Here is a 27,518-nt window from a genome sequence, read left to right as displayed (position 1 = left end):
AAAGATCCGAATACTTCTCCGTGTTATAATGAATTTACAAAAATGTATCCAGAATTATGTTGACTTGCTGTACATGTATTCTAATTAGCCACAGTTTCCATCTGCAGCAGGAGCATGCTGGAAATATATATCTTTTTGTAACGCCTTTTGTGACATGGTTCAAGAGAATTCAACATGAAGAGTGTTCAATCATCTGATCTTTGTAACCCAGCTAAGACGACAGCAGGATGGAAACCGCTCTGTGAGGTTTTGATCCTATTTCTGTCTTTCTCTCTACTGATGCCTGCGATGTCTCTGTATGAGTCACTGGAGAGCTCAGTCATACATGAGTGTCCGTCAGAGCTCTGCAGAGACACTGTGAGTGCGCGATGAGAGCAGTGGCCAAACCAAACCCGACCGTGTTTAATCAGCAGCGACAGCATCAAGCACCTGTTAAGACAAAGTCCTGGCTATACTCAGAATATATGAAGAGTTCAAGGCCATTAAGAGTCAAGGAGCCAATTGAGTACGGCTCTTGGGCTCTGCACTAATTGAAAACCAGAGATCAGATCAGACATTGATTATGTGGAAATGTTGCACTCTAGAGGTAGTCAGCATTTACTGCAAACCAGTTTCTATTAGTGATTATTATTATTATTATTATTATTATGTCCTTTTCTGCATAGTTTAGGTGTAAGAATTATTTTTCTGATGATGTATATCTTCAGGGAATTGATGTGATTTTTTTTTTTTTTTTTAGATTACACAGTATGTTCAGATATTATTCAGACACTTTCAAATGTTTTCGCCTTTTTTAATGAAATAACAGATATCTGTCGAAGTTGGAACTTTGTAGTCTTCCCCAGATCTGGCCTTTGGCAAAATCCTGGCAGATCCTTTCACCTCATAGCTTGGCGTCTTCAGTGTGATCTTCAGTGTCAGCTGTGAGATGTTACGCAGATGAGTATGTGATTTTCCAGAGACCAACCAAGGTGCAGAAACAACCCAACGATGATCAGGAAAAATGAGAGAGAGATGAAATGCCGTAGTAAACAGATTGAATACTTGTGAGTGTGATATATCAACTTGAGCTAATAACCAACTAAATAAAATTCTGCTTTCACATTGTCAGTGTGGTGCATAAGTTTACTTTAATGAGGTGGATTGTGTGGTTTTTTTTTTTTAATCCAACTCTTTCTGACTGCACGGTGCATAACTGAACGTACATGCTGCTCTCTCCTCTAGCAGCACCGAACAATAAACATGTAGGAATGGCGTACTGAGGTCAGCACATTGCCCAGACACCCTGTGCGTGTGTGTGTGTGTGTGCGTGTGCGTGTGTCCGCACAACTACAAATGAGAGCAGGGGAGATACATGTTGACATAAAACAAATGTCAGAATATTTTAATGAAAAAATTTCCAATCAAAGTGGATCTGCCCACATCCGAATGTGAGACAGGACAAGCATGTATGTGTGACTGTTTGTGTTTTTGTTCGGATACGTGGGGTGTGCGAGTGTGTGTGTGTGTGTGTGTGTTTTCCTGTGTGCATTTCTGCTGATGAAAGCAGCAGCAGCAGCAGCTCAGATTTGACAAAGGGACGAGCCAACTCAGCACTGACCGATGTGAAGAGCCCACACTGACCATATAGGCGACACTCACTGTGCACATACAGACATCACACACATCCAGACCGCAAGGCGTCAGCTCCTTCTATACCTGTTTGACACAAACTGAGACCACCTGTAGTTGACCACCACACAGCACAGACTAACTCTTCCCTGTTGAAAATCATGCTGCCTTCTGAGTCCAAGAATCATGCGACGGCTTTGCACACAATGCTGAAATAGCATACTGACACAGGCATTCCAATTCTTTGTCAGGACACCTCAAATGTATTGCAGCTGACTGCCATTTCTCTTGTTTGTCTTTGAGATATTGTAAATCTCCACTCAGTATCTCTGAAACTTGACTCAAGTGAATTTGTCTATCCACACTTTATATTCATTTCAGCAGATGCAAACATAATCCTGTCTTTCAGCTCTGTGTCGAGAAGCATTTTGAAAACTGAACAGATAATAAAATAAAACGGCTTCGACAAAACTTCAAACGCTTCCTTAAAAATGGAAGAAATAAGACAACCTCATACAAATCAATCAAATGGATACAAACAAATGAACAGCTTGACTTTACTACCTTTTCCTTCATACATTCACAACACTCCCTTTCTTCAGGGGATTCAGTCACACTGCTACCTGAAAGTAGCGCTGCCAATTACAGCTCAGCGGTAGTTGCCAAAGTGTTTCCGTTGCTGCCAATGAGGCCTTTCAGTCAGTTCCATCGCCCCCTGCTTCTACCTTCATTGTTGACTTATTCACTTGTTGACATTTTCCAAAAATAGCAACAGCTAATTTCATTCACAAGTCACATTTAGATCACAAAGTGGAAAAAGTAAAACCCGTTACTGTGAATTCTGCGGGTGTTCACAGACAGAATGAATAAGTTCGGATTGACGAGTTTAAGTCGAAATTTTTACTTTTGTTCAGTCAGCAAACTCATTCCTTTTCACTATAAACTGATGTCTTTTATGGTGACTAGCTTTTCACCCGAGACTCCCACCATCCAAACCCATTTCAATGAGCATTGAGTGTGTGATTGACAATTTGATAAAATTACAGACAATGTAAGTTTGACCAACTGTTGAAAGTTTGATTTGTATAATATTTGCCTGAAATGACAGGCAATGAAAAATAACTGATGGGCAGAATTTAAGATTTCAAAAGCAAATTTCTTACAATTTGAAATTACATCATCTTAAAACATGTCCAAATCTTAACTAAAAATCTTATTCCCACAGGAGAATGACCTTGAATCGGTTTTTGCAGCTTTCAAAATAAATCAAAACAGCGCAACAGAATCTTTTGTCACTGAGCCACTATTGGATATATGCTTCTCTGATAACAAATATGTATTTGTAGAGAAAGTCACTGAAATTTTTCTCTCAACATACAGATTTTCCACAGAGACGCAGGTGACAGTACAGCCATTTGGTCTCTTTGTGTTTGCATGAATTGCAGCGTGTTAGTGCCTTAACCCCTGTTGGCTCACACAACAACACAATGGAGTCCAAAGCAAAGTGCTGACATGAGTCCAGGCATGCCTGCCCCCTGGCCCCCGCGGGTGTATATATACCCCCGTACACACCATCTCTGCAGACCATTCAGTGGAACCCTGCGACACACAGCTCACCAGTTTGGGTAGGTCAAACTAGTTTAAGTAGTTAATAAAACATTTCAGTCTCCCAATCTATGGAAACGGTGTAGTCTGGGCCTATCACCGAACAGGTGACAGCGAGTCGTAATGGATCAATGATTAATCAAAATGACTGTTTATTACCTTTACGTAAAGTAAGAGTCAATTAATCGGCCTTTATAGGCTCTAATACTGTTTGATCTTGTTTGGCTTAAAGATGCAGAAATATTCAAAAGGCCACTCAGAATACCAAATAGATTAACAAATAGATGGTTAGGACATACTTGTGTTTTTAACTTTTATAGTTTTGTTTTTAGCTCTCACCTATCCTCGCTCTGACTGTGTGTTCTCCCTCAGGTACTGCTAAAATCAAAAAGGGAGAAAATGGCTCAGACAAACCCCATGCCCATGGGCCCTTGGAAGGTGAGGAAGGTGACATGCTCACGATGAGCACGGGGAACTGCAAAAAGTGTCAATGTTGTAGGAGTGCATTATGTTTCTTATGAATGTGGACTGATGCAGTAAACTTGTGTTTCATTCCTCCGCAGATCACTGTGTACGATCAGGAGTACTTCCAGGGCAGGCGTATGGAGTTCACTGCCTCCTGCCAGAACATCATGGAGTGTGGCATGGAGAACATCCGCTCCCTGAAGGTTGAGTGTGGCGCGTATGTGTCCAGCTGGCTTTTCTTCACTTTCAGAAATACTACAGCTGATTCAGAACTGCTCAGTGTTTGCATTTTGTATGCCTTTTGGTTTCCAACTTAATTAATTCCACTTTCTGGTTATAGCTGGGTTGGATATGAGCACTCTAGCTTCTGCGGCCAGCAGTTTGTCCTGGAGAAGGGAGACTACCCTCGCTTTGAGGCCTACAGCGGCAGCAACTCCTACCGCATCGAGAGGATGATCTCCTTCAGGCCAATCTGCTGTGCTGTAGGTCAAATAAACAATAACAGGCTGTGGCTCATTTCAGATTGAGTTAACCCACCATTGCCTTTCTTTGTACAGAATCACAAGGAGTCCCGCATGACCATCTTTGAGCTGGAGAACATGAACGGCCGTCAGTTTGAGTTGTGTGATGACTATCCCTCGCTGCAAGCCATGGGCTGGGTGAACAAGGAAGTTGGATCCATGCACATCCAGAGTGGAGCGTAAGTACATTGAGCTGAGGTTTTCTAAAAACTGAAGTGTTCAGAGAAACAGTTAAACATATGACTGGAAAGAAAAAAAAAACTAACCATAACCGTAAAGACCTTGAGCTCCATCTGATTCAGTGTTTCTGTGATGTTTAACCAGGATGCCCTTGTTTATTTTTCAGCTTCGTGTGTTACCAGTACCCTGGCTACCGTGGCCATCAGTACATCATGGAGTGTGACTGTCGTGGAGGAGAGTACAAGTGTTACCGTGAGTTTGGATCCCACTCCCAGACTCCCCAGATTCAGTCCATCAGGAGGATCCAGCACTGAGAAGGGAGCATTTCCTTTATGCCTCCTCAACTCCTCTCCTTCTCCCCTTTCCTCCTCCTGCACTTCAATCCCTCACCCCCCCAACCCTGCTGCTCCAACTAGCAGGATCCCAAGCTGGTCTTCAGGTGCTTACTGATGTCAGGTGTTCACAGCACTTTGTTTTTTAAAGAAAAATCACAAAAGAAAGGAAAGGTTTCAGAAAGACAGAAAGTGGGAACGACAATGAGTGAAGCTTGACGTATTGTGAAAGAGAGGCCTCTGCTGAGGTTGACTGCAAAACAGTGAAAACACCTCAAAGTTTTTGCTCCATTTCATCTCTACCACTGAAGGCATCATCATGACCCTAGCCATCATTGTCTTCACATCAACACAAGAACCAGTGATACCTGTAATATCCATGATTGCCTGTGTTCAAGAAGATGAATAAAGAGAATGAGCAAAGAAACAGAATCGCAATACTGACATGTACTTCAGTGACATCTGTGTCTTGTCCTTCTCTGACAGCAAACAGCTCAGATTAAAATGATCAACCTGACAAATGGGGATTTATGGGCAAAAGATCGGTGTTTAAACCCACTGATCTGTCAAAGGAGTTGTCTAAAATCCACCTTTTTGCTTTAATTGCTGGGATCTCAAAGGTTGAAACAAAACCAAAATGTCAGGCTGAATTTTAAGGAAATTTTATAGAAATTGTAAACAGGATATCACTAGTATGCACCATTTGATTGGCACTGTCAGGAAAACATGGTTTCATGGGACTGAATATTTAAGTAAAATTCTTGTAGTTTCAACAATGAGAGACACTGAAAAACAGCATGGAGTTGGATGATTAACATCTTTAAGGCAAATAAAATTTTGCTTTAAGGATAAAATTAATGAGATTTTGTTGCACTGAAGAACTGAGTTTTACCTCAACGACGTTCCCTTTCTCTTGCTTTTACAATAATGAACAAGAAAAAAAAATATTTATGAATAAATTAACAATAGTGATAATCTGATAAAAGACTGTAAGATCACATAGTTTTGTTGTAGCCCACCAGTGAAACTCTGCTAAGAGATGAGTGCATCAGTAATAACAACCTGTTGCTGTAACATAGACAACAGTAGACTAACATAAACGTTTGGTTTTGGTAAATTATCTAAACCATTTTGGTTGATTCTCTTGAACTTTTTCTGCTGATCATTTTCACAGTGCAGAGTTGACAACTTCATTGTGAAGCTCCAAAGATATTTATTAAATCAAAATAAACACTGGAGGCCGCCGAGGTTCAAAGGAGAATCACGACAGTTCTTTCGTATTTACGGCTGATGATGACATGTCAACAACAAACATGGCGACCAGCAGCAACTATTGGGAAGGTAAATCACATTAGAGCATCTAATCTAAAACAACTCTCTGAATGTACGTCTTTTATATCTTTTCGTCGTTTCAAAGAAAACATATTCAAAATGTTGTTAAGTAAAACGCTACGTCGGCGGAATAAAGTCATATTTAGCCACTTTCGAGCTAACCTGTTAGCTTGTTAGCGATTAGCGTCGAACTTAAAAAGTTGTCTTCGGTGTGAGAAAATCAAACTTTATACAGCCGGATTGATGTGAGGTGAGCTGCCCTTCATACAGACCAAAGAGCTGACGAAATTGGCCTCCAGTCTGTTTGTGGATGTTTAGGAGCTCACTGGACTCATGTTGTTTCTCTCTCTTCACGTGTGTGTCTCTGAAGTTGTTTGGTATGTTGTATTCATTCACATGTGTTGGATGTGTGTGTGTGTGTGTCAGTGTGTGCTTTAGATCAGTATTGCTTTAGCCTTGCCTGTTTTTCCTTTAAAAAAAAAAAACTTTCCAGATGTTAGTCTGTTTACATCCAGTTTTTTTTTTCTCTGTTTCTGTGCTTAGATTTGCGTAAACAGGCGAGACAGCTGGAGAATGAGCTGGACCTCAAGCTGGTCTCCTTCAGTAAGCTCTGCACCAGTTACAGCAGCAGCAGCAGCAACTGGGACCAGCGGAAAAGAGACAGCAGGTCGACAGCAGACTCCTCACTTCACTTGTACTCTGCATGTACTCTGACTTTTGATGTCCTCTGTTAACTCGTTTAGCTTGTTGGAATGACGACTAAATGAAATAAACTTGCAAGCTAAGTGTTAGCATGAATCCCCTTTCCTCAGGTCCGATTCTGGCTCAACTCAAGACAAAATGCTTTTGGCCATGACGACGGAGCTGGAGCAGCTCTTGGTTAATGTAAGTCATCTATCACACATGCATTGCGTTATCAGCTCACGTGTGTGAGTGAATCTTCAAGATCAGGTGATCAAAGTTATTTAACTTACAATCACTCATCTCAATGGGCAAAAGTGAGCAGCCAATAAAAACTTCATCCTGGGTTTGTATTTGCTGAGACAACAGTTTTGTTTTTGTTTTTTTTACAGGCTGTACAGACTATTACAATAAAACCTTATTAAAATTGTATTTTATGGCTAATTTATATTAATTTAATCTTTGTTTTGTGATGATTTTGCTTTGTCTTTTTTTTTTTTTTTTTTCAGCTCACATCGGTGAATGACAAAATGGCAGAATACACAAACACTCCAGGAGTTTCGTCACATAATGCAGCTTTAATGCACACCTTACAAAGACACAGAGACATTTTACAGGTATCTAACTTGACTTCACTACTGTATTAATGTCAGCATCTGCTTTTTGAATTCCCACTCTGTCAATTTGTCTGGCTGACTGTGTCATAATGTTGCATCGTGCAGGACTACACCCATGAGTTTCACAAAACGAAAAGCAACTTCTTCAGCCTACGAGAGCGAGAGGACCTGCTGGGCTCTGTTCATAGAGACATTGAGTAAGCATTTCATATATTTGGATACGATATAGAAGAGATATTCTAATAATATAATATTCAGATGTTTTTTGCAGTTATCATATTGTCAATCTTGAGCAGGACATGTTAAAATGGGTGTCATCAATAAAAACAATTTTAATTTCAGAAAATTGGAAAAGCAAATATTGATCTGGATTAATAAGCTTGTGAAGCAATTCCTTGCTTTTTTTATTCTCTGTTGCCATTGGCTGGTGTCCGAGATGATTTATGATGATTTGTGACAATTTATGACTTATACACATCAGGACTGAGATGACCAATACATTTTATTCCTATTGTTGATTCGTCTGAAGATTATATAATCAATTAATCAAAATTATCAATTTTTGGCGAGAGGTATCTTAATGGCACTGTAAAAAGTGAAATCTCATCTAATGAGCTGATCATTTCTGCCTTAGATACACATGCTACTTTCAATTATGTAAAGTAACGAAACCAGGGAAAACAACTTTAAAAATATGATTCTGACTTTTCAAGACATTTAGATGCTATAAAATAATGACATTTAATCTTCTCTGGCAGACTCCTATCATCACATTGATTTAGATCATTAGCTTGTTGAAATCTGTCTCTCTCACTAATGTAAATTACTCTTTGTTAGATTACAGTCAGTCTGTCCTCCCTAAATTCCTGTGCCCTTCTTTTCCTTCCTTCCTTGTTTTTCCATTGTCTTCCTCTGCTGGTTTCACTGTGGACCTTTGCCATGTTATCCTTCACCAGTGGGAGGCAGAAATGTCCAATTTTTCAGAAATTCTCCACCCTCTAATATTTCTGCCTCTTAAAAAGAGGAACCTCCCCTTTCAGCAGATCTCCTTCCCTCACTTTCTCTTTCTTTCTCTGTGGGTATCTTTCTAAGTGCCTTCTACAGTAAATCAAACCGCAAGGCTTTCATTTAGCTGAGGGCAAGAAGGATGGTTATATCAGCCCTGTGTGATGCTGAGAAATGTCTTATCAAGAGACAGCATGGATTACAAGACAGAGCCCAGAGAGAATTATTGTCGTGAGCTAATGCTGACTGATAACAAAATTGAAGAGAGTGAGTTTTAATTAACTCCCTAGAGGTGAGAGGTGTAGAGAAACAGTAGGCGGGAGAGCGTCAGATGGGCTCATGGATGATAAATCAAAGATCAGTCCAAATAGGGAGTGTAAGTAAGAGATGGAAGACAGAGTTCTGGGTTAAGCAGAGCTAATCACTTAAAAGCCTTAACGCAGGAAGTACATAATCAACATCCAGGCATCAATTAATCGGAGGGGATGAAATATATTGTTCAGACTGAAACAAAGATGGAGAGGAAATGTGTTTTTTGTGCCAGAAGTGGTAATTTGCACAGCTACTTATACATAATTTGTATGGTTGGATGCTGCTTTCTGTTTTGATGCAGGAACAGTAAATTAGATGTTTGCACTACACTTCACCAATCAGAGAGAGAGAGAGAGAGAATTTGAGTTGAACAATTTTTTCTCTGTCTCTCTCTGTCCCTAAGTTCTATGTTATCAGCATCTATATCTTTGCATCATTTCATGGGTCTGTCTCTTTTTGTTTTCAGGTCCTACAAGAGCAGCTCAGGGGTGAATAACAGAAAGACTGAGCTCTTACTGAAGGAGCATGAACATTTCAGAAAGTAAGACGTTTCATTCAAAACTAAACTTTCACACTGAATTAGGGAATTTATACTTGTGTTTTTAAATGTAAAAAAAGAGAAACTGAACTTTGGTAAAAATAACACTTAAGTCTTGCAAACCTCAAAGTCAGGGTCACTTCTGCTGCTGCAGCCAAATCTTTTACTGGTATAAGTGAGATAGCCAGCAGCCCGCAAAGTGGTTGGTGAAATGTTGAATTAGACAGACACATAGTATACAGAATTTGGGCTGTAAACAGTGCGGCCAGTCTCGTAAACGTTGATGCCCTTGTCTGACTGAGTTATCCAGTTATGCCATGGGTTGGCTGAATGCATGTGATTATGGATTTCTCAAAGCATTTTTGTGGATGTTGGACACAATAGCAAATGCTCCGAACCCGAAAGGATGAAATGATAGTAAAACATTATAATATGTAGCTTTTATAGATAACTACATTTGGAATTTGACCTAGAAGGTCAATTTAGTTGAGTAGTTCAAAGTTTGAATATCTGATATCTTAACTTTCCTAAACAACAAGCTCAGATAAAACGATCCCCTTTCTGACCTAATCACTGTGCAACATGAGCAGTCTCCTGCAGGCTCGTGTGGATATCCAGAATGAGCAACTGATGCCAACACTTCACTTGGCTGCCTGTCCTGTAGAAATGTGAGGCTTGAGAGAAGTGGTTTGTCACATAAACTGAGGGTTGAGCTGCGAATATACTGACATCTGAGTTTGAGTGTTGAATCAGAAATTAATCTGTAACTCGTCTCATTTTCCAGAGAAGTTCAGTGATCCAGTGTTTCTATTATAGTTTTCTCCAACATGATGGCTATGGCATTAAACTTAGAAGTATTTTATGGACTTCAAACTAAGAAAGAAACAGATACAATGAAACCATCAAGGCCAACTGTCAGAAAAGCAGAACCAAAAGGAACGTGTAGATGTCAGAAGCCACACATTTACCTTTTAACCTTTCCTTCATCTGCCAACTCACTGCTGGCTTCTCAACAGGCAGAAAATGAATGAGAGGAGCGTAAAACACTGAGAATGGGTTCAGATAAAAGTTGCACTTATTGTTAGACTATTTTACTTAAACGTTGAGATAATCTATGAAATGCAGAAGAAAAAATACAGTAAATTAGTTAAGTTTAAAAGACGAGGGAGTAACTTATTTTTATTGTAAACTGGTGTCTTGTTTGTTACGTAAGTTCCCGTAGATACAGATTTAGTTGTTTCAGTGCTGCATTGGACAGTGTATAAAACAAAATTGGTAAAATGTTGTCTCTGGTTTTGCAGTAGAAATATATTAGAACATGAACAAAGCTAACCTTTCTTAACATAACAAAATACTGCCTTGGCTGCTTGACATGACCGTGTCCCCCTTCACTGTCCATGGAAGAGCCATATTAGAGACATCTGCTCAGCTGCTGTCCATGTGAGAGAAACCTCACTTCTGTCAGGTCCATTAAATGTAGCAGCTGATCCTCATCAGCCCTCATGTCACCGCTCATTGAATCTATAACAAATGAATTCACTCTACGTCAAATGACATCAGATTTGAATTGCAGTCTTATGTCCATTTGATTATTTATTTATTGCATTGAATTATGAAACCAATTATGAATCATTTATCATTTATGCATCATCAGTACAGAGCATTTATACAGTACAGTACTCACAGCTCATAAGTGGAAAGTCAAAGCCATGTGTGGACACATTGTTTTCAAAAGTGAAGGAGCGATGTTGAGCAGTGTTCTCAGTACCGAGAGGTATACAGTTCTGCTAGTCAACTGAGAAAGTTTCCTCAACACAAGATTTGGTCATAAAAAAAAGTCAAAGGTCTGTCTGATCACTTTCCAAAAGCAATCTGACATCATCACCTCAGTATTGGCATGTGAATGTATCTAAAAGCAGAAAGTATTGAAACAGCTTTTGCGTCACATGTTCAGTTGATGTAGGTCTCCTATGACTTTAAATTAAACATTTTAACAGGGTATTTTTAGTTTCCAGCTTCACCACAAGGAGCAAATTTAGGGATTTCCTGTTTGCAACAAACTGATATTCATGTCTGTAATTTCAATGGTATGGATTTGCTACCAAAGTAGGAGACAAAAAGGTGTCACTGATGCTCCGGTCATTTGGATAGAAGATTTGAGGATGATTTATCACTCTCTCTCTCCTGAAACGTAATGGGAAAAGATACTAATTGTATCTAATAATACAACAATGTTAACTAGTTTTATACAAACAGGATCAGACTATTTTGTGAAGGAAGATTGACATATCAAAGAAAAAGCAAGAAGCCTTGCCTGTGAATGCTGCCTGCTAATTAGAGATGGAGGAAAAAAGGCAGAGGACAGCACAAGACAGATAGAAGAAGAGGTTGATAGATGGATGGAGGAAATATAAAGCACAATATTGATTTTCGGTCTCCAGTGGAGTCTGCCAGGATGCACAGTCCTGCCCTGATGTGCTCTGCTCGGTCTGGACGGAACACTTCATTTTTCTATCCTCCAGTTACCTCAGCAGCTAATGGCAGCATGTGTGTCATCCATTTCTGCCTCCTTTGGTTCTGAGAAATAAAACACATATCGCAGGGACGAACTCGCCGTCACAAAACGTATGTATGTGTAGACATGGACTGTTTGTCTTCAGAGCAGGTGTAATTTAGATTAACTGGCTTCTGCTCCGACTGGGCTGAATTTGACCAGTGGAGATCTCCCTTTTTTCAAAAACCCTCCATTAACCAGCACTTTCCGAAGTCTCGCAGGAATCACAGGAAGTGCTCCTTTTATGATAATAGACCAAGAGAGCGGCGTGCTTTCATGCACAGGCTTTCCACATGTCCAGCAGGAACACAACACGTTTTGCCTCTATAGCTAGATCTTATGTGTTTACAGCTGAATGAAGAGATTCATTAAATCCTGGCACATTTCTGTCTTTCTGAGCTTGTAGGAAGAGTTCAAAGGTTTGTAGATCTTTGTATAAATAAGACTTAATAAATCATTTCATTTCATTTCATTTGAATTTGATTTTGTCTTTATTCCATTTTATGTCCACAGCTCAGACAGACTTATTGACAATGCAATCAGGTAAGCGTTAATGCTTCCTCCTCTGTCCTCCCTCATCTTCCCTTTTCAGTCACTTAACACACAGAGAGCACATTCAGGTCTCTTCAAATGCTGCCTCCCTAATTTTTCCCTGATTGCTGCATAACCATCATAGTGTATGTGATGCTGTGCTGACAGCTGTACGTTTCTTTTGCTGCTACGTATTCCCCCGTGTTTTGTCTGCCATCAGTATTGCCATGGCTACCAAAGAGAACATCACATTTCAGCGTGGGATGCTCAAGTCCATTCAAACCAGGGTCACAACTTTGGCCAGTATCCTTTTTTTGTCCTTTTCGTCATTTATCTCCATTCTTCACATTCTCTGTTTTTAAAAATTGAAATCTTAGGCTTGCATGTACAATACTTTTTGCAGTTGCAGGCCCACATAAGCCGGGATCAGCCGGGATAACATAACTGCACTTACAGTGAAAGCCTGCACACACACAGGAGAGTACCCCATTAGACTCCATTTCTTCATTTTCTGAGTTGTGTTAGAAGCCATGCTGATGTATTTTCCCTGCTGCTCTCTCTCTCTCTCTCTCTCTCTCTCTCACACACAACAAGGGAGGGATCCCCAATTTAGGTTTTAATTATTTTCCTTCACCACACTTCCCCACCCTTCAGATCGTTTTCCCGCCATCAACAGTCTCATCCAGAGAATCAATTTGCGCAAGAGGCGGGACTCTTTAATTCTGGGTGGGGTGATTGGCGTCTGCACCATCCTCCTGTTGCTCTACACTTTCCACTGATTCACTTTTCATTTGACCCACCTTTGCTTTCTTTAAGATCAAAAACATCTTGACTGGTGCCAAGACTTTTTTTTTTTGTTTTTTTTTTTTTAAGTTTGTCACATTTCTTCCTCTACTGTAATTTACATTGCTTAAAACAACACTTTAAAAAGCTGCAAAAAGATTTGAAGATGTGGAATTAAAATTTTGTCTTAATTGAAAGTGAAATTGTTTCCACTCTCAGCCTGGAGAGTTTATTTATTTTTTAATTCTAACATTTCCATCTGGGAATTTATATATTGCTGCTTCTATTTGCATTTTTAGCTCTTTATACATGTATGAAGTCGTGTTTTACTGGGATTGTTTACTGCTAAAGTACTTTTTTATATGTCTAATAAAATAAAGGTGATGAGCACACTTTGAAGTCATCATGCTCATTCAGGTTTATTTCAGACATGCAGAACTATGGCACAGTAAACCAGTCATACAGTATAAATGTATAAACATCAGCATTGGAGTGCCAAGAACAATGCATACAGGGAGAGGAACCCCATTCATATCTTGCAGTATATTGTAAACATAACGAGGTGTAGATATCCAGGCAGTTCAGTAGAGTCTGATCATTTTTTCATAGTAGTAGTGAAGCAGATTGTCAAACTATGACTCAAGTAGGGCATTGTTGTGATAAATGCACACAAGTTTTAGACGCGGTGTAAACAGTGTAAGAAAAAAAGCTTGTACATCTTCCCGCAGCCACCGAGAGTGAGTCCACACTTTGTTAGCAAATGCTAAAAGAAACAGGGCAGGTAGTGGCTGCATCACAGACTAGAGGTGCACTGAGTCTTCCTGTCGATTTACAAATCTTAATTTGTGTGTTTGCTTTTTGATGATGATAGTGATAATGGTTGTGTATGTCATCGCGTTTCCTCTAATCTAATTGTGCCATATAATCCAATCTAAATGTATCAGCGTCAGCGTGTTGAGCAGGTGTATACTTAAGTGCACCACTAGATTGGGAGAGGCAGAGTTAGGCTTTTTCCCAAAATGTGCTGTGTGTTGGTTCAACACGGTAATTGTGTGCAGCCTTCATCTTCCTTCCCTTGTTCCTGAGTTTGTGGGGTTACTGGTTTGCGAATGTTGACAGAAAAAGGAGGAACAATCTGCGACCTCTTTCCTTTTTCTTTTTCCTTTCATCCAGATGTTAAGAGTCTCTTGAGCTTGTTTTCAGCTCAGATCTTGTGCTTTTTCATCTTGAAAAATCTCATCCCCTCTCCTCCTCCGCTGTCTTCTGTGCAAGTTGGAGATCAGATGAAGCAAAAGGAGACTATAGAGTGTCTCCCTCCATCCACCAGTTCACTTCTGGGTCTCTGAGAGTTCAGAGAAGAGAAATGTAGTTACGCAGCTTTATACTGAGCTTTGACAGTGTGTCACGTTCTGTGTTTTTCTGCCATACCTATTGTAAACACTATGAAGACGATGACAGCCACACCCAGCAGGATGGCCAGGCAGCTGAGCAGCATAGACAGCCGCCCATATTTCCTTGCTCCCTCAATGTCTCCAGTGTGGAGAACAGAACTGGACTAATGGGGGAGAAAACAGAGGGGAGTGCCCGACAAAGGGCACACAAGCCAAACACTTGTATTTCTGAAACAGTTAAATTGCATACAAAAACTAACTCACTCATCCACAGCACTGACAATAACAATGTGTTTTAATTAGGAAAATCGCAGCTTTAAATATGAAGTATCACTCACCACATGTGCGTACCACAGGGCGCACATGTTGACCGGGACGGCGGGGCAGAAACAGGACATCACAGCCAGCCAGAGGTAAGTTGGGGGTGCGGACCCGGGCGGGACCGGGGAGGGCAGCGGGCCCAGGCTGAGTCGGGACGCGGATTTGGGTGGGGTCGTCAGTTGACCGACGGAGCCCGAACTCAGCGGCAACCGGTGTTCGTTCTGGTCGGCGTCCAGGGACCGGACGCTCTCTCGGATGTTAAGGGAGAAGGAGTCGGACGGTTTGATGTTGTTCTGCCCGCTGGGCTCGGTGGTCACGGTGCTGAGCAGCTTCTCGGTGTCCGGGAAGTCGGTGGGGTTTGAAACCTCCCTCTCACCGAGGGCCCTCTTCTCAAAGGCAGCATCCGTGTTGATCGCCATCACTGAAAGTTTCGAAATGTCCGAGCCAGACTGTCTCTGAGCGGCTTTCCCGAGGATGGAGGTGCTGAGGAGTCTTCCTTCAGATGTTCTCCATGGGGGGTCATCAGATTCAATAAAAGAAAATCAGAGATGCTAACAACGGCAAGGCAGCTTATTTAATTAAGTTTTAGTCCATCAAATTGTCTTATTATTGATGAGCCTGAGTCCCTCTGCGTTTAGGCGAGTTGGCGGTGAGTGTCCGGACGCACGCCTTGCCTTTCACCCCCCCCCACCCCCCCTATTATGTAGTGAGGTATTGCCGCATCCCTTACATCTCCGTGGCACATCTCCAGTGTCTGAGGCCTGCTTATGCACCAGGAGAGGCGTGTGACAATGCAAAAACAGCTATAAAACCGCTTTGGAAGTGAACACACGCGGTGCGTAAAAGCTTTCCATTTACGCGCGGGGGCAGCAGCAGGATCCCTGCACTGGGTGTGTAGGAGAGAGAGGGAGAGAGAGAGGGAGACTTGTCGGTGGACCTTGTGAATCACAAAGAATCTCAACACACACAGCCTGCTGTACAGTGATTCACAATTTAAGGAGCCTCATAAGAAAATATAAGTCTGCACTATAATCGTAATTAGATTGAATTATGAAGGAGGATCAAAGTATTATAGAGGACTTTGTTGAGCATTTGTTTAAATAAAAAAGTGGAAGCAGCCATTAAATCTACTCAGAGAAAATAACTGCAGGCGCTACTGTATATTGCTCTCATATTAGAAATCCAACCTTTCATTCACAGTGATGGACAACTCTCACAAAGATGAGACTTTTTCATTGGAGCCAAGTATTTTACCTCTTAAATGAAGTTATAGTCGACATCAAAATAAAATCCAACTCACTGAGAGTGAATGAGCAGATAAGTTCAGTGTGGAGGACCTCTGAGTCAGTTTGTTATTTATACACCTCCACTTTTCCTGCTCCTTTTTCTGTTGTTGGAGAATTGTTGTGGTTGATTTCGGTGCTGTCCTCACTTGGGGACATGAAAGCACATATATCTGTCATACAAATACACCTGCAGTCCAAAGATGCTCGTCAATCACATCTTACATTCAATATCATGACTTACTTACTGTTATGAGGACGCCCACTTGCATTTGGCTGAGTTAATTTAGAAAAACAGTTGTCTGCTTGCATTTTCCCACAGATCTTTCCAACTCTGTCTGGGATTTCGTTTCTCTTGTCCTGCAGTGACACCAGACCATTTATGGTTCAACCACCTGAGTTGTTTTCAGAGACTATCACGTCATCTAGTGGCAACTTTGAGAAAGTTCCCCAACACACTGTATTTGGAGGATTAATAGATGGTGCAGCAACATCCCAGCCCCCATCCCCCCCACTAACTTATATAAACCGTTTCCAGAAATATTTTATTGGATACGATGCTATCGAGTAGTTGACTCATCTCTTACATATGGTCCTAAATTGAAAAAGAAAAGTTGTTGCGCTCATCTTGAAGTTCAGATTTCTACCAGGACACACCCTTTATCTAAAAAAAATATTCCAAGATGACTTGGCTATTTTGCCAAAGAAACGTTGTGATTGTTTTCTAAATTATTCCATTACCTCCTACAGTTGATGATCTTGTGATTGCAGTCGTGAATGTTGTGTGGAGAAAAGGCCTTGGAGCAGCTGTTAAAACCTCCAGGCACTGATGAGCAGCATTTGGAGACTTGTTCTTCTTTGTCTGGTTTATGAATAACACTGATCTAACATGACAGAGCCCTGGATAAATGTCAGCTTGTTTACTTTTATGTGATGATTGGCTTCCCAGAGAACAAAGACTGTGAAGTTATTGCATTTCTGAAGCCATTAAACTTGACACTTTTACATTTAAAGCATCTTTACTTACTCTGATCTCGTATGTTTCCCTTTTATGGGATCAGTAGAGACTTAGAAGTTAAAAGGGATGAGTGTGAGACATTTTGCATTAATTTATCATGTGCCTGTTAGTGTGTGTTTTGTTATTTTTGGTGAAGCGAAGCGCCCTCGGTCCTGGTATGTTTTTTTTATTGTGCAATTCTGTCCCCAACAAGTCTGAGAAAATATATTATTCTTTATTGTAAGAAAAATAACCAAAATTAGCACACTATATTAAGTTGAAATCTTTTAAAGTACAGTTTAATACCACATATTTCATTATAGTTTCCCAGTTATACACACAGAAATACTGTCCAAAGCATGGAAGCATTTTTGTCACATTTAGTAATTCTCTCAGCTGCAAATGCCAATAATAATTCCTTAATATGCCATTAATTCATAACTGAAATACAACAAGGACCTGGAAAAGCAACAGGGGGATGGATTAACAATTAAAATTATGTCAAGAAATATTGAATAAATGAATAATTTTACACAATCTCAGATAGTAGATAGATAGTAGATAGAATATTAAACATCTTTGTGAGAGGACTCAAGAGGATTTTTCAAACAATCTGAGGTCTCTTTTTGACTGGCATCAGTGACCTGAAGAAAGACCTGGGAAAAGGATACAAACAAACATCCTGTTGTGCCTAAAGTGAAACGCGCCTTACCTGTGATTAACACAAGAATGCCAACAATAGTGGCTCAAATCCAGTAAGTTATTAAAGTTCAGTTTGACTACTGAGTGTGTGAAAGAGTGCCTTCCTCAATCCACCCCCTTCCTCTTCTTGAGTCATCCGGGGCAGGGCTGACCAGAGCAGTTCTTCAGCTGGCAGCTTTAGCATGTGTAGAGGAACATAAAGCTTGCCAGTGAAGAACTGCTGTGTGTCAGCCATTTGGGGCCATGGGTGAGGGAGTGCTGCGAGTCAGCCAGCGAGCGTGAGAGTTTGAAACAGACAGCCGGTTTAAAGCACGAACAGCAAGTCCCACTCTTCGTTCTGCTTTAGGTGCACGTAATCCTGCAGAAAGAGGAAAAAGACAGAATTTAGCCTCTCCGAATAACTCCCTGCTCCAGTAGCGTGGGTACGAAGTGGCCCGCAGCCATTCACACATGTACAGTAAGTGGGTGCAGCTGATCCACAGTGTACTCGATCAGCTGTGATTAAGTGGGTGAAAGGAGTTTCTATATAAGAACACGCAAGATCATGCGTCAGATGACCAGAGGGCATAGGTGCATCAGCGGCTCGGCTCTGCCTCTGCACGCTCTACACAGTGCCAGCAAGAAATTCTTAGATACTCTTAGTTATGATGCTCAAAATCACAGACCAGCCTCTGGAAAAACACTCTTACTGTTTTTTTTAATGTCAGTTACCGTGGTTACGAAGCATGAGCAAGAGGCGATGAAGAGGAGTCGACAGCCTCTACATGAAAGCAGAGATCCTGGAGTCCTTTCAGACGTGGAATTGGTTATTTGTTTTTTTCTTAAGGAAGACTTAAAGGTGCTTTCCAGGGAGAAAAACCCGCAGCTATGCTTGATCTATATTTTCTACTTCATCTTTTACAGGCTCTTGGAGTTGTTTCACCACACACTTTAGAGGCTAAGTTGTGAGTTTACAGTTGGAAAGGTGGAAGTATCCAGCGTTAGCTCCTAAAATGTAGTGGGCTTGGGAGCCATCTGGATTTCGGGCTGTCAGTAGTTTGCAGTGTGACAGAAGCTTTGTCAATAAATGCTTTAGACAGGCAGATTTTTGCAGCAGAAATTTAAAACTATCATCTTTATCTAAATACAGTCAATGTCTGACAGCCAACACGGCAAAACAGACACTGATGCTTGACACGTTTTCACAGAGGTGCCCAGATCTGAATTGAAGTGAAGTCTCTGGTTGGGGTGTACTACTTCCTGAAGGTTCAGTGTGTTCAGAGGTGCAGCCCCGAGTGTAGCTAATGACATGAAGCAGCAGAAAGACTTAATGAATGACGGACAGGCTTTGTTTTTTTTTAGCATGTTTAGCAGGCCAAATAGACACTCTTGGGGTTAAATATACTGAAGACTTACGTGTAAAGATAAAGCACGTCTGGACTTTTCTTGCTTTCAAAGAATGTAATCTTGTGGTGATCCTGAGATATTGAGGACATGCTCCACTTCTTTGGTTGACGATGAATAACACATGCTGTACATTCCTGCAGTAAGGAGAAGCAGAACAATCTCAGGTATTTGAGCGCCCTGTAGGCTGTGCACAGCAGGAGAGGGTGGGTCACAATCAACAGGACTTATGAAAATTGTACAGACATCGCTGCAGGCGGAAATCATTTCGTCTCCCACTTTGTTTGGATTTAACTGCTATCATCTTGAGAGAACCTGTGAGTCATTTCCATTCAGACATATAATGGTGGTCATTAATACGAAGCTACATGGGTTGTACATGGAAAAGTACTAGAAGGATGTTCTTCCACCCGCTGACCAATTTATCAACATGGCACATATCATTCTTTTTTTTCATGTGTGAGTCATCAGCAGTCCTGACTGCCTGTTCTGACTTGTGACTGATGAACGGCGAGAGAAAAAAAAAAAAAAAAAAAAAAAAGTTTCCTCAATTATTTAAACCAGTAAAATGAATCAGCCAGTGCAGTACCTGATCTATCTTTATTGCTTACTCTCTTGCCCTCCATATCGTCTGTGTTTGCCTTGTTCTATACTCCTGAAGAGAGCTGACCTCCACACGGAGGCTTTTTGTAGATAGTTTGTTGATTCGAAATGAAATATTTCTTACCATTTAAACTTGACTGGTGTGATGCAGTTTGGAGCTGCTTTCATCACTCACTGAGAATATAGAGCAAAAAAGAAAGAAAGGCAAAACACTATCTTGTTAAAATTTACTTTTTTTTTTCTTGTGGATTTTTTTTATGTTAATTGTTACAATTATTTAACTATTTATTCTTTATTAATTTAATTTGAGTTTCAGATTTTAATGTAATTTTAACAGATTTTTTAAGAAGTGCTGTAGAAACAAAGTTAATGTTCCTATTATTAGTATCTCAACCAATGGACTTCCTGGGTTTTTGCTTAGTTTTACACAATCACTTTTATGATCGCAATTAATCCACAACAGAGACCTCTCGGTCGAACACTTTCTGAGCTGCAGAATTACAGTTCTGTTGTTGGCCACCAGGAAACAAACATCTGTAGCCATGCTAGCACCTCTGAACTTTTTTTTTTTTTTTTTCCATTTGATTATAACTGTGCTTTATGTGGTGAACCAACCAACAGACAAACATCGCCGTTCAAAGCTTCCAACTCTCATGGCAAAGCAACCAATAGTTGAGACGTTTCACTCAAAACCACCACTGGAAGTGCGAGAGTAAAAATTATAGGCTCACCAAAACCATTAGAGTTCATCTTCTGGGAACCATCTGTCTTCAACAGTTGTTGAAATATTCGTTTTTAGAGGACGTTACATGTGGAGCAGATCATAAAAGAATTTCGTACAGAAGAATTTCAAAGCTCATCTTTGAAACAGAGGTCCTACGTCTTCGTTTTTAAAATCCTTCAGTGTGCGTTGCTCGTTTACGCTGAGCCAAAAGTTGCCTTTCCTTGCCCCAGGGTGTGCCTTTCCCTGTTTATCCGGCTCTGTGATGGCCTCCGAACATGCCAACGACATCTGCCCAGTTGCACCCTTCTTTCAGAGTGGTGTCGTGATATTCCCACCCTGAACAGGCTGTATTAAAGGATCTATAAAGCCAGCCGACCAGCCCACACCGCCCCCTGCAGGTCTCACACGTGCTTCTGCCAGCAGTGGTCTGGATGAAGTCAGGGACGAAGACGCACAGGTCCTCTGGCCACACACGGGACCACTGACAGTCATAACCGTTGACTAAGGCTGCAAAAACCTCAAACCAAAAGTGAATTAGTTTTTTGTTCCGTAGTGTACCCCTCCCTCCAAAGACAGTGACTGTGGCCCTGTGTTCACAGCAGCATGTTAAGCCCCTGACCGTTACCGTGCCACTCTTCTATCGCTTCTTCCTCTTTCGTCCTTCCCGACTTGTCTGTCCTCTCCACCCTCTCTCTCTCTCTCTCTCGGTTAGATCAGACTGTCCTGCATTCCTCACATTCCAGCTGCGTACGTTAGAAATTCCATCCGGCTGCTGTGGGCTCGCATGGTCTCTTCCACTCCTTCTTTTCCATCTCTCTATCCTTCACCCATCCCCTCTCTATGCGTCTACATCTGGTCTGCACCAGAAAGGGCGGACGTGGCTTCACCGTCAGGTTCACCCTCACCTCTCCTCTGCCTTCTCCTTTTTCTTATTTGTAGCTCATTTCTCCCCCTCTCCTCGAAGGGAAGGCAGACGGAGCCACATGACAGCCAAATGCAAGGCCTTGAGACAGGCCTTTATATAGGGGGCCAAAGAGATAACACACAGTCTAATAGACAAAAGGCTGAGCTTATCTAGGACTGTGGACGTGCACTCTCCGCCATGGCAAGAAGGATAAGAAAGGAGACAGGCACACTAGAGTTGAACGGGCAGGATGTGTGTGTCAGAGAGAAACAGAAAAGATAGTGTGTAAACAGGAGGGTGTGAATGAACCAAGCTAAGAGCAAAGAGGAATCACTGAATCACTGACGGTTTAACTCTTTAGAAGGTTTGCTTACGGAGCCTTTGCTGCAAATGCAAGAGCAGAGTTTGAATCCATTTATCTGGGGAGGCTGAAATGGGTGTTGTAGGGAAAACAGGTAGCAGCAGCACTCGTTTGATGAAGGTGGAGAACAGGAAGAGAAAAAGGCTGCAAGAATGATTCCTGTCAGAAAGTGACAGACGGGCCTTTCGCATGCTACAGGGCTGCCTCATTTCAATTCATCAATTCAGGTACATTCCTCTGCTGTGGGTGTGGCCCAGTTGGAGAGTGTTTACTGCCCCAGATTGTACTCTGTAATATAGACTGATCATTTTAGACCGGGAATGGGGACAAAGACAGTGAAAGGGCGGTGGCTTTGGCACCGATCTGAGCATAGTGCAGAGAGCCTCTTCTTATGCTCTGCTGCTCGCTGATTTCTGGACTTTACAGAGCATCTGACTTTAACTCTGAGATCACCATATATAAGTAAGGTTTTTTTTTTTTTTTTTTTTTTTTTTTTTTTGCTAAGAGGAATAGCTGAATGCCATTTTGAATTCATGACATCCTGGGGGATGGGAATGTGCTCTATGACGCCTGTAAGCCTGTCCTCGGGCTGCCTGTGCCATTTTGTTTTAAAGAACTGGGGTTTTTTTTTTCCTTAAATTAACCAACATAACACATCCCTTCTTGCCCCATCCTCCTTTGACAAGGCATGCAATAGGAATGATGGGTGTAACCCAAGTTGAGCAAGATGGCTTCACTTCTGCAAATGTAAGCAATAGAGCAGCTCTAAGGAAGGTTGCTGTCTTTCCATGGATGCAGGGAAAACACATGTAGACAAGATGAGTTGCCTTTTTAGCTGACACCCTGCTATTTCCATGTGATCTTCATTGACAGAGTGGCTTATGTCACACTCCTGGGTTGCAATGGTAGAAATGTAGCTCGTGATACAGCCTATTACGCATTCCTACCAGCACACTGAACTCTGGCTGTACAATTATGTAAGACAGACTCCATCACTGTAATATATACTACAGTAAGCTTCTCCCCTCTAAGCATTCATCTCAGAGAAAGGGCTACTTTGACTCGGTTGTAATTCTGCTTTTAAAATGTTTTATAGAAGTTTAAAAGATTGTAAAGGAGACCCGAGGGCCCAGAGCTGGACAGGGAGGCCTAAATTCTTTGTTACGTCACCTGCTTTAAAAATGTTTCAGTGGTTTACATAAATATCTACAGTCATTTTCTTGTAATAGTTGTGTTCGTAAACTTATCTTTCATTTGGAGAAATCCTCCATCTCTGCCAGATGTCTGCTGGTGTCACTGCATTTCTGAGCAATGACTCGGCTTCAGTTATCTTCCTGATTTTCACCTATCCCCTACTTGAGCACAGGCTTATTCCTTGGCCTATAATGAACTCAGCAAAATTTAAGAAGCTTTGACAAGTTCCGATTACGCAAATGCACACCTCAACTTGCAAATGCAACATCTTGTTATATACTAATTCTCTGGAGACTTGTGTACAAGATTCCCAAATGTGCTGCAAGGTGGCTCTGATACAAAATAGTCTTAATCTCAATCTGTATATTTCCTGCTTCCTTCTGTATTCATTTAAACACAAGCCGGACTTTTTAGCAAATTTCATCCCCAGCCTCCTGGTTGCTATCAGCCCTGCCTGTGCAAATACTCCATGCAGCCCTTCTCCGAAGCCTCTGGCCACATTTCACCCTGCCAATCATCTGAATGTTGATTAGATTTGCAGGAGCAGGGGGGGGCTGTGGCCGGGTGGCCAAATGTCACATTTCTAGGGTGCCCATAAATCCTAACAGCTCCCCTGTCAGCGGGCCTGGGCCATTTGATCTGTGACACACAGACAGGCCTTCAGCCACAACTCCAACATCTAATCCGGAAAATCAGACGACGCCAAACTGTGCAGAAACCCCCGACAGCACAACAGAAATCAGACCTGGGGAGGTGGATCTGACTTGAATAAAGTCGTTCGTGTGTTAAGGACCTTTTCCCCTCGAACTGGGTCACGGAGCCGCCACAGGCTAAAGCGGACCGACCGGACTGGACCGAGTCTCTCCCCGGCAGAGACGCACACCGACAGGCTCACTGACACTCAGCCACACCGCCCACCTTCACCGCCGGCCGGGCCGCTCCAGGAGTTCAGGCTGCCTCGCCCACTCTGCTCGGCGGAGTCCCGGAGCTTCAGCTGGGTGTGTCGGTGTCTGCTGCTTTAACATCCCCCCTTGGCAGCGGTTCTCTGTCTGGCGGTGAATCGGCTTTTCGGAGCGGCAGCAGCGGATAAAGCAGCACAGGACTTCAGTCCCTTTTACACAACTCCTGCCCCCCCCCCTCCACACACACACACCCTCTCTATCTCTACCCATTTCTCTCTCTCTCTCTCACACACACACACACCCAAGTCAGACACACTCCCGGCTTCCCACTCCGATCAGCTGGCAGCGTAATGACGTAGGCGACACGAGCAGCGTACGTCAGAGTCGGCCGGGATTTGACGCGCCCTCCCGGAGCGGCGGAGTGAGGCAGCAGATTGAGCAGAGGAGCTGCCGAGGTTTTCCACCGAAGTGAAAGTGGACACTTCTTCTCTGCTCAGCAGTTTATAGACACTATTTCAGAGATAATCCTTTTTTTTTTTGTTGTTGTTGTTAGTTTGTTTTTTAAATAATAATAATTTAAACAATAGTAATACTAAAATATCACTTCATGTAGAAGATTTTGCTCTGCAGCTTAAAAATTTTCATTAACCATATTAACTTGACATATTTTCAAGTTATGACATATTTTGACATATGACATATTTTGGTATGGAGTGGAATACTAACTATATAATAATATCATCTCGTTTTCAAAGGAGGTCAGTTCAAGTCCTTATAGCCATCTTAATATATCCATTGAATATGTGAGTATAGAATATTCACTATAATTTCTCCCTGTTCTGAAATCACAGAAAACAAAACCAAAAGTGCACAAGCCAAAACTAAAGGGGAAAAGCAAGAGTAAAATTTGAAGCAGCACCTGTTAAAAAAAGGAACAAAAATAAAACAGGCAGGGTATTTATTAGATAAAAATGCTTAACATATAACTTTTCAGAGAGCAGGGCCTTGAGACTAAATGCAAAGATCCATTAAGAGGCTCAGGCTACAGGTACTTCAGTAAACCCGTCAACTCTTGACTTCGCCGCACATGTTTCATAATGTGTTTCAAGTTGGCTCCTTGAACTGTTCACAGAGGCCCCCTTCCTTTCTTCCTATCGAGCCTTTTCAATCAAGCAGTGATGGCCAAGCCTGTTAGTCTATCTGTTGTAACATGTCTTTGTGGTGAATCTGTCAGACAGACAGACATACCTGAAGTGGAAGTGACTGTTGGCTGAATGGCTTTCAGCTGTGATGGCTGCTAATAGCTGACAGGTTTTCTCTTCCTTTATGACATTTAGATTTTCTTATCTGCAACTGAAACAGGTCTATTGAGCAGTAATTATAAATCTGGGCTTCAACCATCTCTTCATAAAAAAACTGGTCAAAGCCAGTAGCTTCACAAGCTCCACGGACCCCAGGGGCCTAATAAAATATAACCTACAATGCTTGGCAAACGGTTAGCTGTCAGCTGACATCAACTGGCATGACCAGGGCCCTGAAGTAAGAGGAGAAGATAAAACACTTTTAATTAATTCAGAAACTGCAAAACAGAACCTTTAATAATCTTAACCTTAACTTTAGCCACATTGGTGCTTGGTGCCTGGTGCTTCCACCCCAAGAGGGGCTGTGTTGTGAAAAAAAAATCCCTAAATGTACTATTTTTAAGAAAAAACACTGACACCAAGATTAAAGAAAATGCTCTTTATTCTTTTAAAACATGACATTTTAATATTTCATGTGACTATCCCGAGGCTTGCTTTAAGGTTTTCATCTTTTTAATTTTGTACCTAAATGTTGCTCAGTCATAAATGAATGTGAATGTGAAATAATTGGCTTTAACATCTTATTTTTGGTTTCAGGACCTTTGATAGATTTAACCATCCTTGGAAACCTCAGCTATCCGACGGCCATCTTTGACAGCATTTATGCAGCTTAGATGCAACTCTCCGTCTGACTGATGTGTGTCGAATGGTGATCTGCCAGTGATGCAATAAAATGTTCAGGTAGATTTGCTGACAAAGCAGCTCTCAATGTTTCAGATGAAACCTGCATCTAATGGCGCTAAAGTTGTGCTATTATTCAGTGGAAGAGTTAGCAAATGGCCGCTTGAGACATCAGCAGGTCAAAATGTATTTGCATCGCTAACACTGATGCACACAGACACTCGCATAGCGAGGACTGTAAGGCCGCTCTCTCTCTCTCTCTCTCCGGCTTGTTGCTCTGCAGCTTTAAGGTTACTGCAGTTGGAGAAGCTTCGTCCTCACTGTCACCTGACACAGTGAGCACACACAGCAAATCCACACGAGACCAAATCCGCTGTCTCATTCCACGTCTTCCTCTTCCTCTGCCTGTTTTAAAAGAACTATGTTTAGAATTCTTTTAATGCTCACTGAACATTTAAGTAAAGGTAGATTTACTGTGACCTTTCAGATTTTCAATATGAATTTGCCAAAACCATTAGTCTGATTTTTGACCTTGGCATATTTTTGGATTCTTTGTCAGTAACTGGACTAACCATGAGACATAATCACTTCCCACCACAAGGATATGAGGTTATGTCTGTGGAGATGATAATCATTTAAAAGTTGTTCACTGTCACAGGTAGCTTATTGCCTCACAGTCATGGGCGCTTTTTTTTTTTTTTTAACTAAGCCTGCTATTAACATATTTGGAAATCATGTGGCATGAGCTCACCTCTCTAGCAGTTTGTGGTTGTTTGGTTGTTTGGAAAATGATCTCCCGTTATTCATATTTATTTTTCCTAAAATATGATCAGAGCTTCGTCCAAGTTACAATTATGAACAAACATAATCTATCTTAAATAATGACACACAATGATTAATTGAAAAGATTAAAAGATTAAAATATTTTTAGCCTATAAAAAAGTATGTGAACCTCTTTGGCAAGTAGCATGGGCAAAAGCTAAATGCAGACAGAATTAATCAAACCTGGAATGAATGCAAGTGTGGGTTTATTGTTGTTACTTACAAGACACAATTGGTAATGTGAAGCCTCCATTACAAATGAAAAAAAAAGAGAAATGTCAGAAGATTTTCCTATGAAGCCCATCAGCTCTCATTTAGGCAAGCTGTCTATAAATGAACAACATTTACTCTTCCCAGAGGTAGAAATCAATATATAATGTTTCCAAAAGCACAGTGAAGATGCTGGGTAATGTTAAAAGACATTTTAGAGCAACACTTGAGACTTTAGTGGCTTAAAGGACTCATTGAGGCTGGTTAACATCTCAGCTCAAGAGTTTGCCGTACACAATGGAGCCATGAAGCATGATGGGACACCACATGTAAATAAAATAAAAAAGAATACACCACATACCAACATGAAAACATAAGTGGGGGCAGAGGGAGTTGGGTACAAGGTGGTTCATGCAGCAGAGCCATGGCTGTAATCATCTGAGTACATTTTCAATCTAAACTAAAAAAGTGGTGGTGGTTTAGTCAGAGTCTAAACATTATGCTGCTGAATGACCTGGAGAGAGCTGCTCACACCAGACATTGTCGGAATAAGACTAAACAAAAGCATTTTTCAGCAAGAATGGGCGGGAAGTGAGATTGTTAGGTCGCTTCATTTTTGATCAAATCAAATTCTATAACTAATTAATGCAGGAAACTAGCCAATTAGAGGGT

General features: G+C 41.4%; 3 protein-coding genes and 1 long non-coding RNA gene across 6 annotated transcripts; 2 read left to right on the top strand and 2 right to left on the bottom strand.

The window, feature by feature from the left end:
- Window positions 1-3,615: 3,615 nt before the first annotated feature.
- LOC115054338 (beta-crystallin A1-like) lies at window positions 3,616-4,696 on the top strand. The gene is made up of 5 exons (XM_029519519.1): window positions 3,616-3,654; window positions 3,780-3,898; window positions 4,022-4,163; window positions 4,239-4,381; window positions 4,549-4,696. The coding sequence occupies exons 1-5, from the start codon at window positions 3,616-3,618 to the stop codon at window positions 4,694-4,696; spliced, it is 591 nt and encodes a 196-aa protein (XP_029375379.1).
- Window positions 4,697-6,012: 1,316 nt separating this feature from the next.
- Window positions 6,013-13,459, top strand: LOC115054053 (Golgi SNAP receptor complex member 1-like). Of its 3 annotated transcripts, none has more exons than XM_029519052.1 (9): window positions 6,013-6,055; window positions 6,590-6,713; window positions 6,859-6,931; window positions 7,237-7,344; window positions 7,450-7,541; window positions 9,128-9,202; window positions 12,267-12,296; window positions 12,505-12,587; window positions 12,939-13,459. In XM_029519052.1, exons 1-9 carry the CDS (start codon window positions 6,013-6,015, stop codon window positions 13,061-13,063), a joined length of 753 nt encoding a protein of 250 aa, XP_029374912.1. In that variant the 3' UTR covers window positions 13,064-13,459. The 3 variants fall into 3 exon arrangements, with proteins under 3 accessions (XP_029374912.1, XP_029374910.1, XP_029374911.1); XM_029519050.1 differs by having other exon boundaries at window positions 6,590-6,720; window positions 6,839-6,931; XM_029519051.1 differs by having other exon boundaries at window positions 6,590-6,740.
- A 1,010-nt stretch (window positions 13,460-14,469) lies between these two features.
- Window positions 14,470-15,198, bottom strand: LOC115054505 (trafficking regulator of GLUT4 1-like). Its single transcript, XM_029519752.1, has 2 exons — window positions 14,797-15,198; window positions 14,470-14,622 (listed from the first exon to the last, which is right to left on the bottom strand). The coding sequence occupies exons 1-2, from the start codon at window positions 15,196-15,198 to the stop codon at window positions 14,470-14,472; spliced, it is 555 nt and encodes a 184-aa protein (XP_029375612.1).
- Window positions 15,199-17,257: 2,059 nt separating this feature from the next.
- Window positions 17,258-24,105, bottom strand: LOC115054774 (uncharacterized). Its single transcript, XR_003841627.1, has 3 exons — window positions 19,872-24,105; window positions 19,157-19,281; window positions 17,258-18,119 (listed from the first exon to the last, which is right to left on the bottom strand). It is a non-coding gene; the product is annotated as an uncharacterized LOC115054774 (long non-coding RNA).
- Window positions 24,106-27,518: the final 3,413 nt, after the last annotated feature.

This window comes from Echeneis naucrates, chromosome 14 (genome assembly GCF_900963305.1).
Source record: "Echeneis naucrates chromosome 14, fEcheNa1.1, whole genome shotgun sequence".
NCBI classification, from domain to species: Eukaryota; Metazoa; Chordata; class Actinopteri; order Carangiformes; family Echeneidae; genus Echeneis; species Echeneis naucrates.
The sequence above is the reverse complement of the archived record's forward strand: the minus strand, read 5'-3'. Positions and strand labels throughout refer to the sequence as shown.

Coding starts and splice junctions, on each gene's coding strand:
- LOC115054053 (XM_029519050.1), top strand. CDS start 6,013: ATGTCAACAACAAACATGGCGACCAGCAGCAACTATTGGGAAG. Junction 6,721..6,838: donor AAAGAGACAGCAGGTCGACA/GCAGACTCCTCA, acceptor GCTAAGTGTTAG/CATGAATCCCCTTTCCTCAG. Junction 9,203..12,266: donor GAGCATGAACATTTCAGAAA/GTAAGACGTTTC, acceptor TTATGTCCACAG/CTCAGACAGACTTATTGACA.
- LOC115054505 (XM_029519752.1), bottom strand. CDS start 15,198: ATGGCGATCAACACGGATGCTGCCTTTGAGAAGAGGGCCCTCGGTGAG. Junction 14,623..14,796: donor CCCTGTGGTACGCACATGTG/GTGAGTGATACT, acceptor CTCCCCCATTAG/TCCAGTTCTGTTCTCCACAC.
- LOC115054338 (XM_029519519.1), top strand. CDS start 3,616: ATGGCTCAGACAAACCCCATGCCCATGGGCCCTTGGAAG. Junction 3,899..4,021: donor CTGAAGGTTGAGTGTGGCGC/GTATGTGTCCAG, acceptor TTCTGGTTATAG/CTGGGTTGGATATGAGCACT. Junction 4,164..4,238: donor TCAGGCCAATCTGCTGTGCT/GTAGGTCAAATA, acceptor TTCTTTGTACAG/AATCACAAGGAGTCCCGCAT.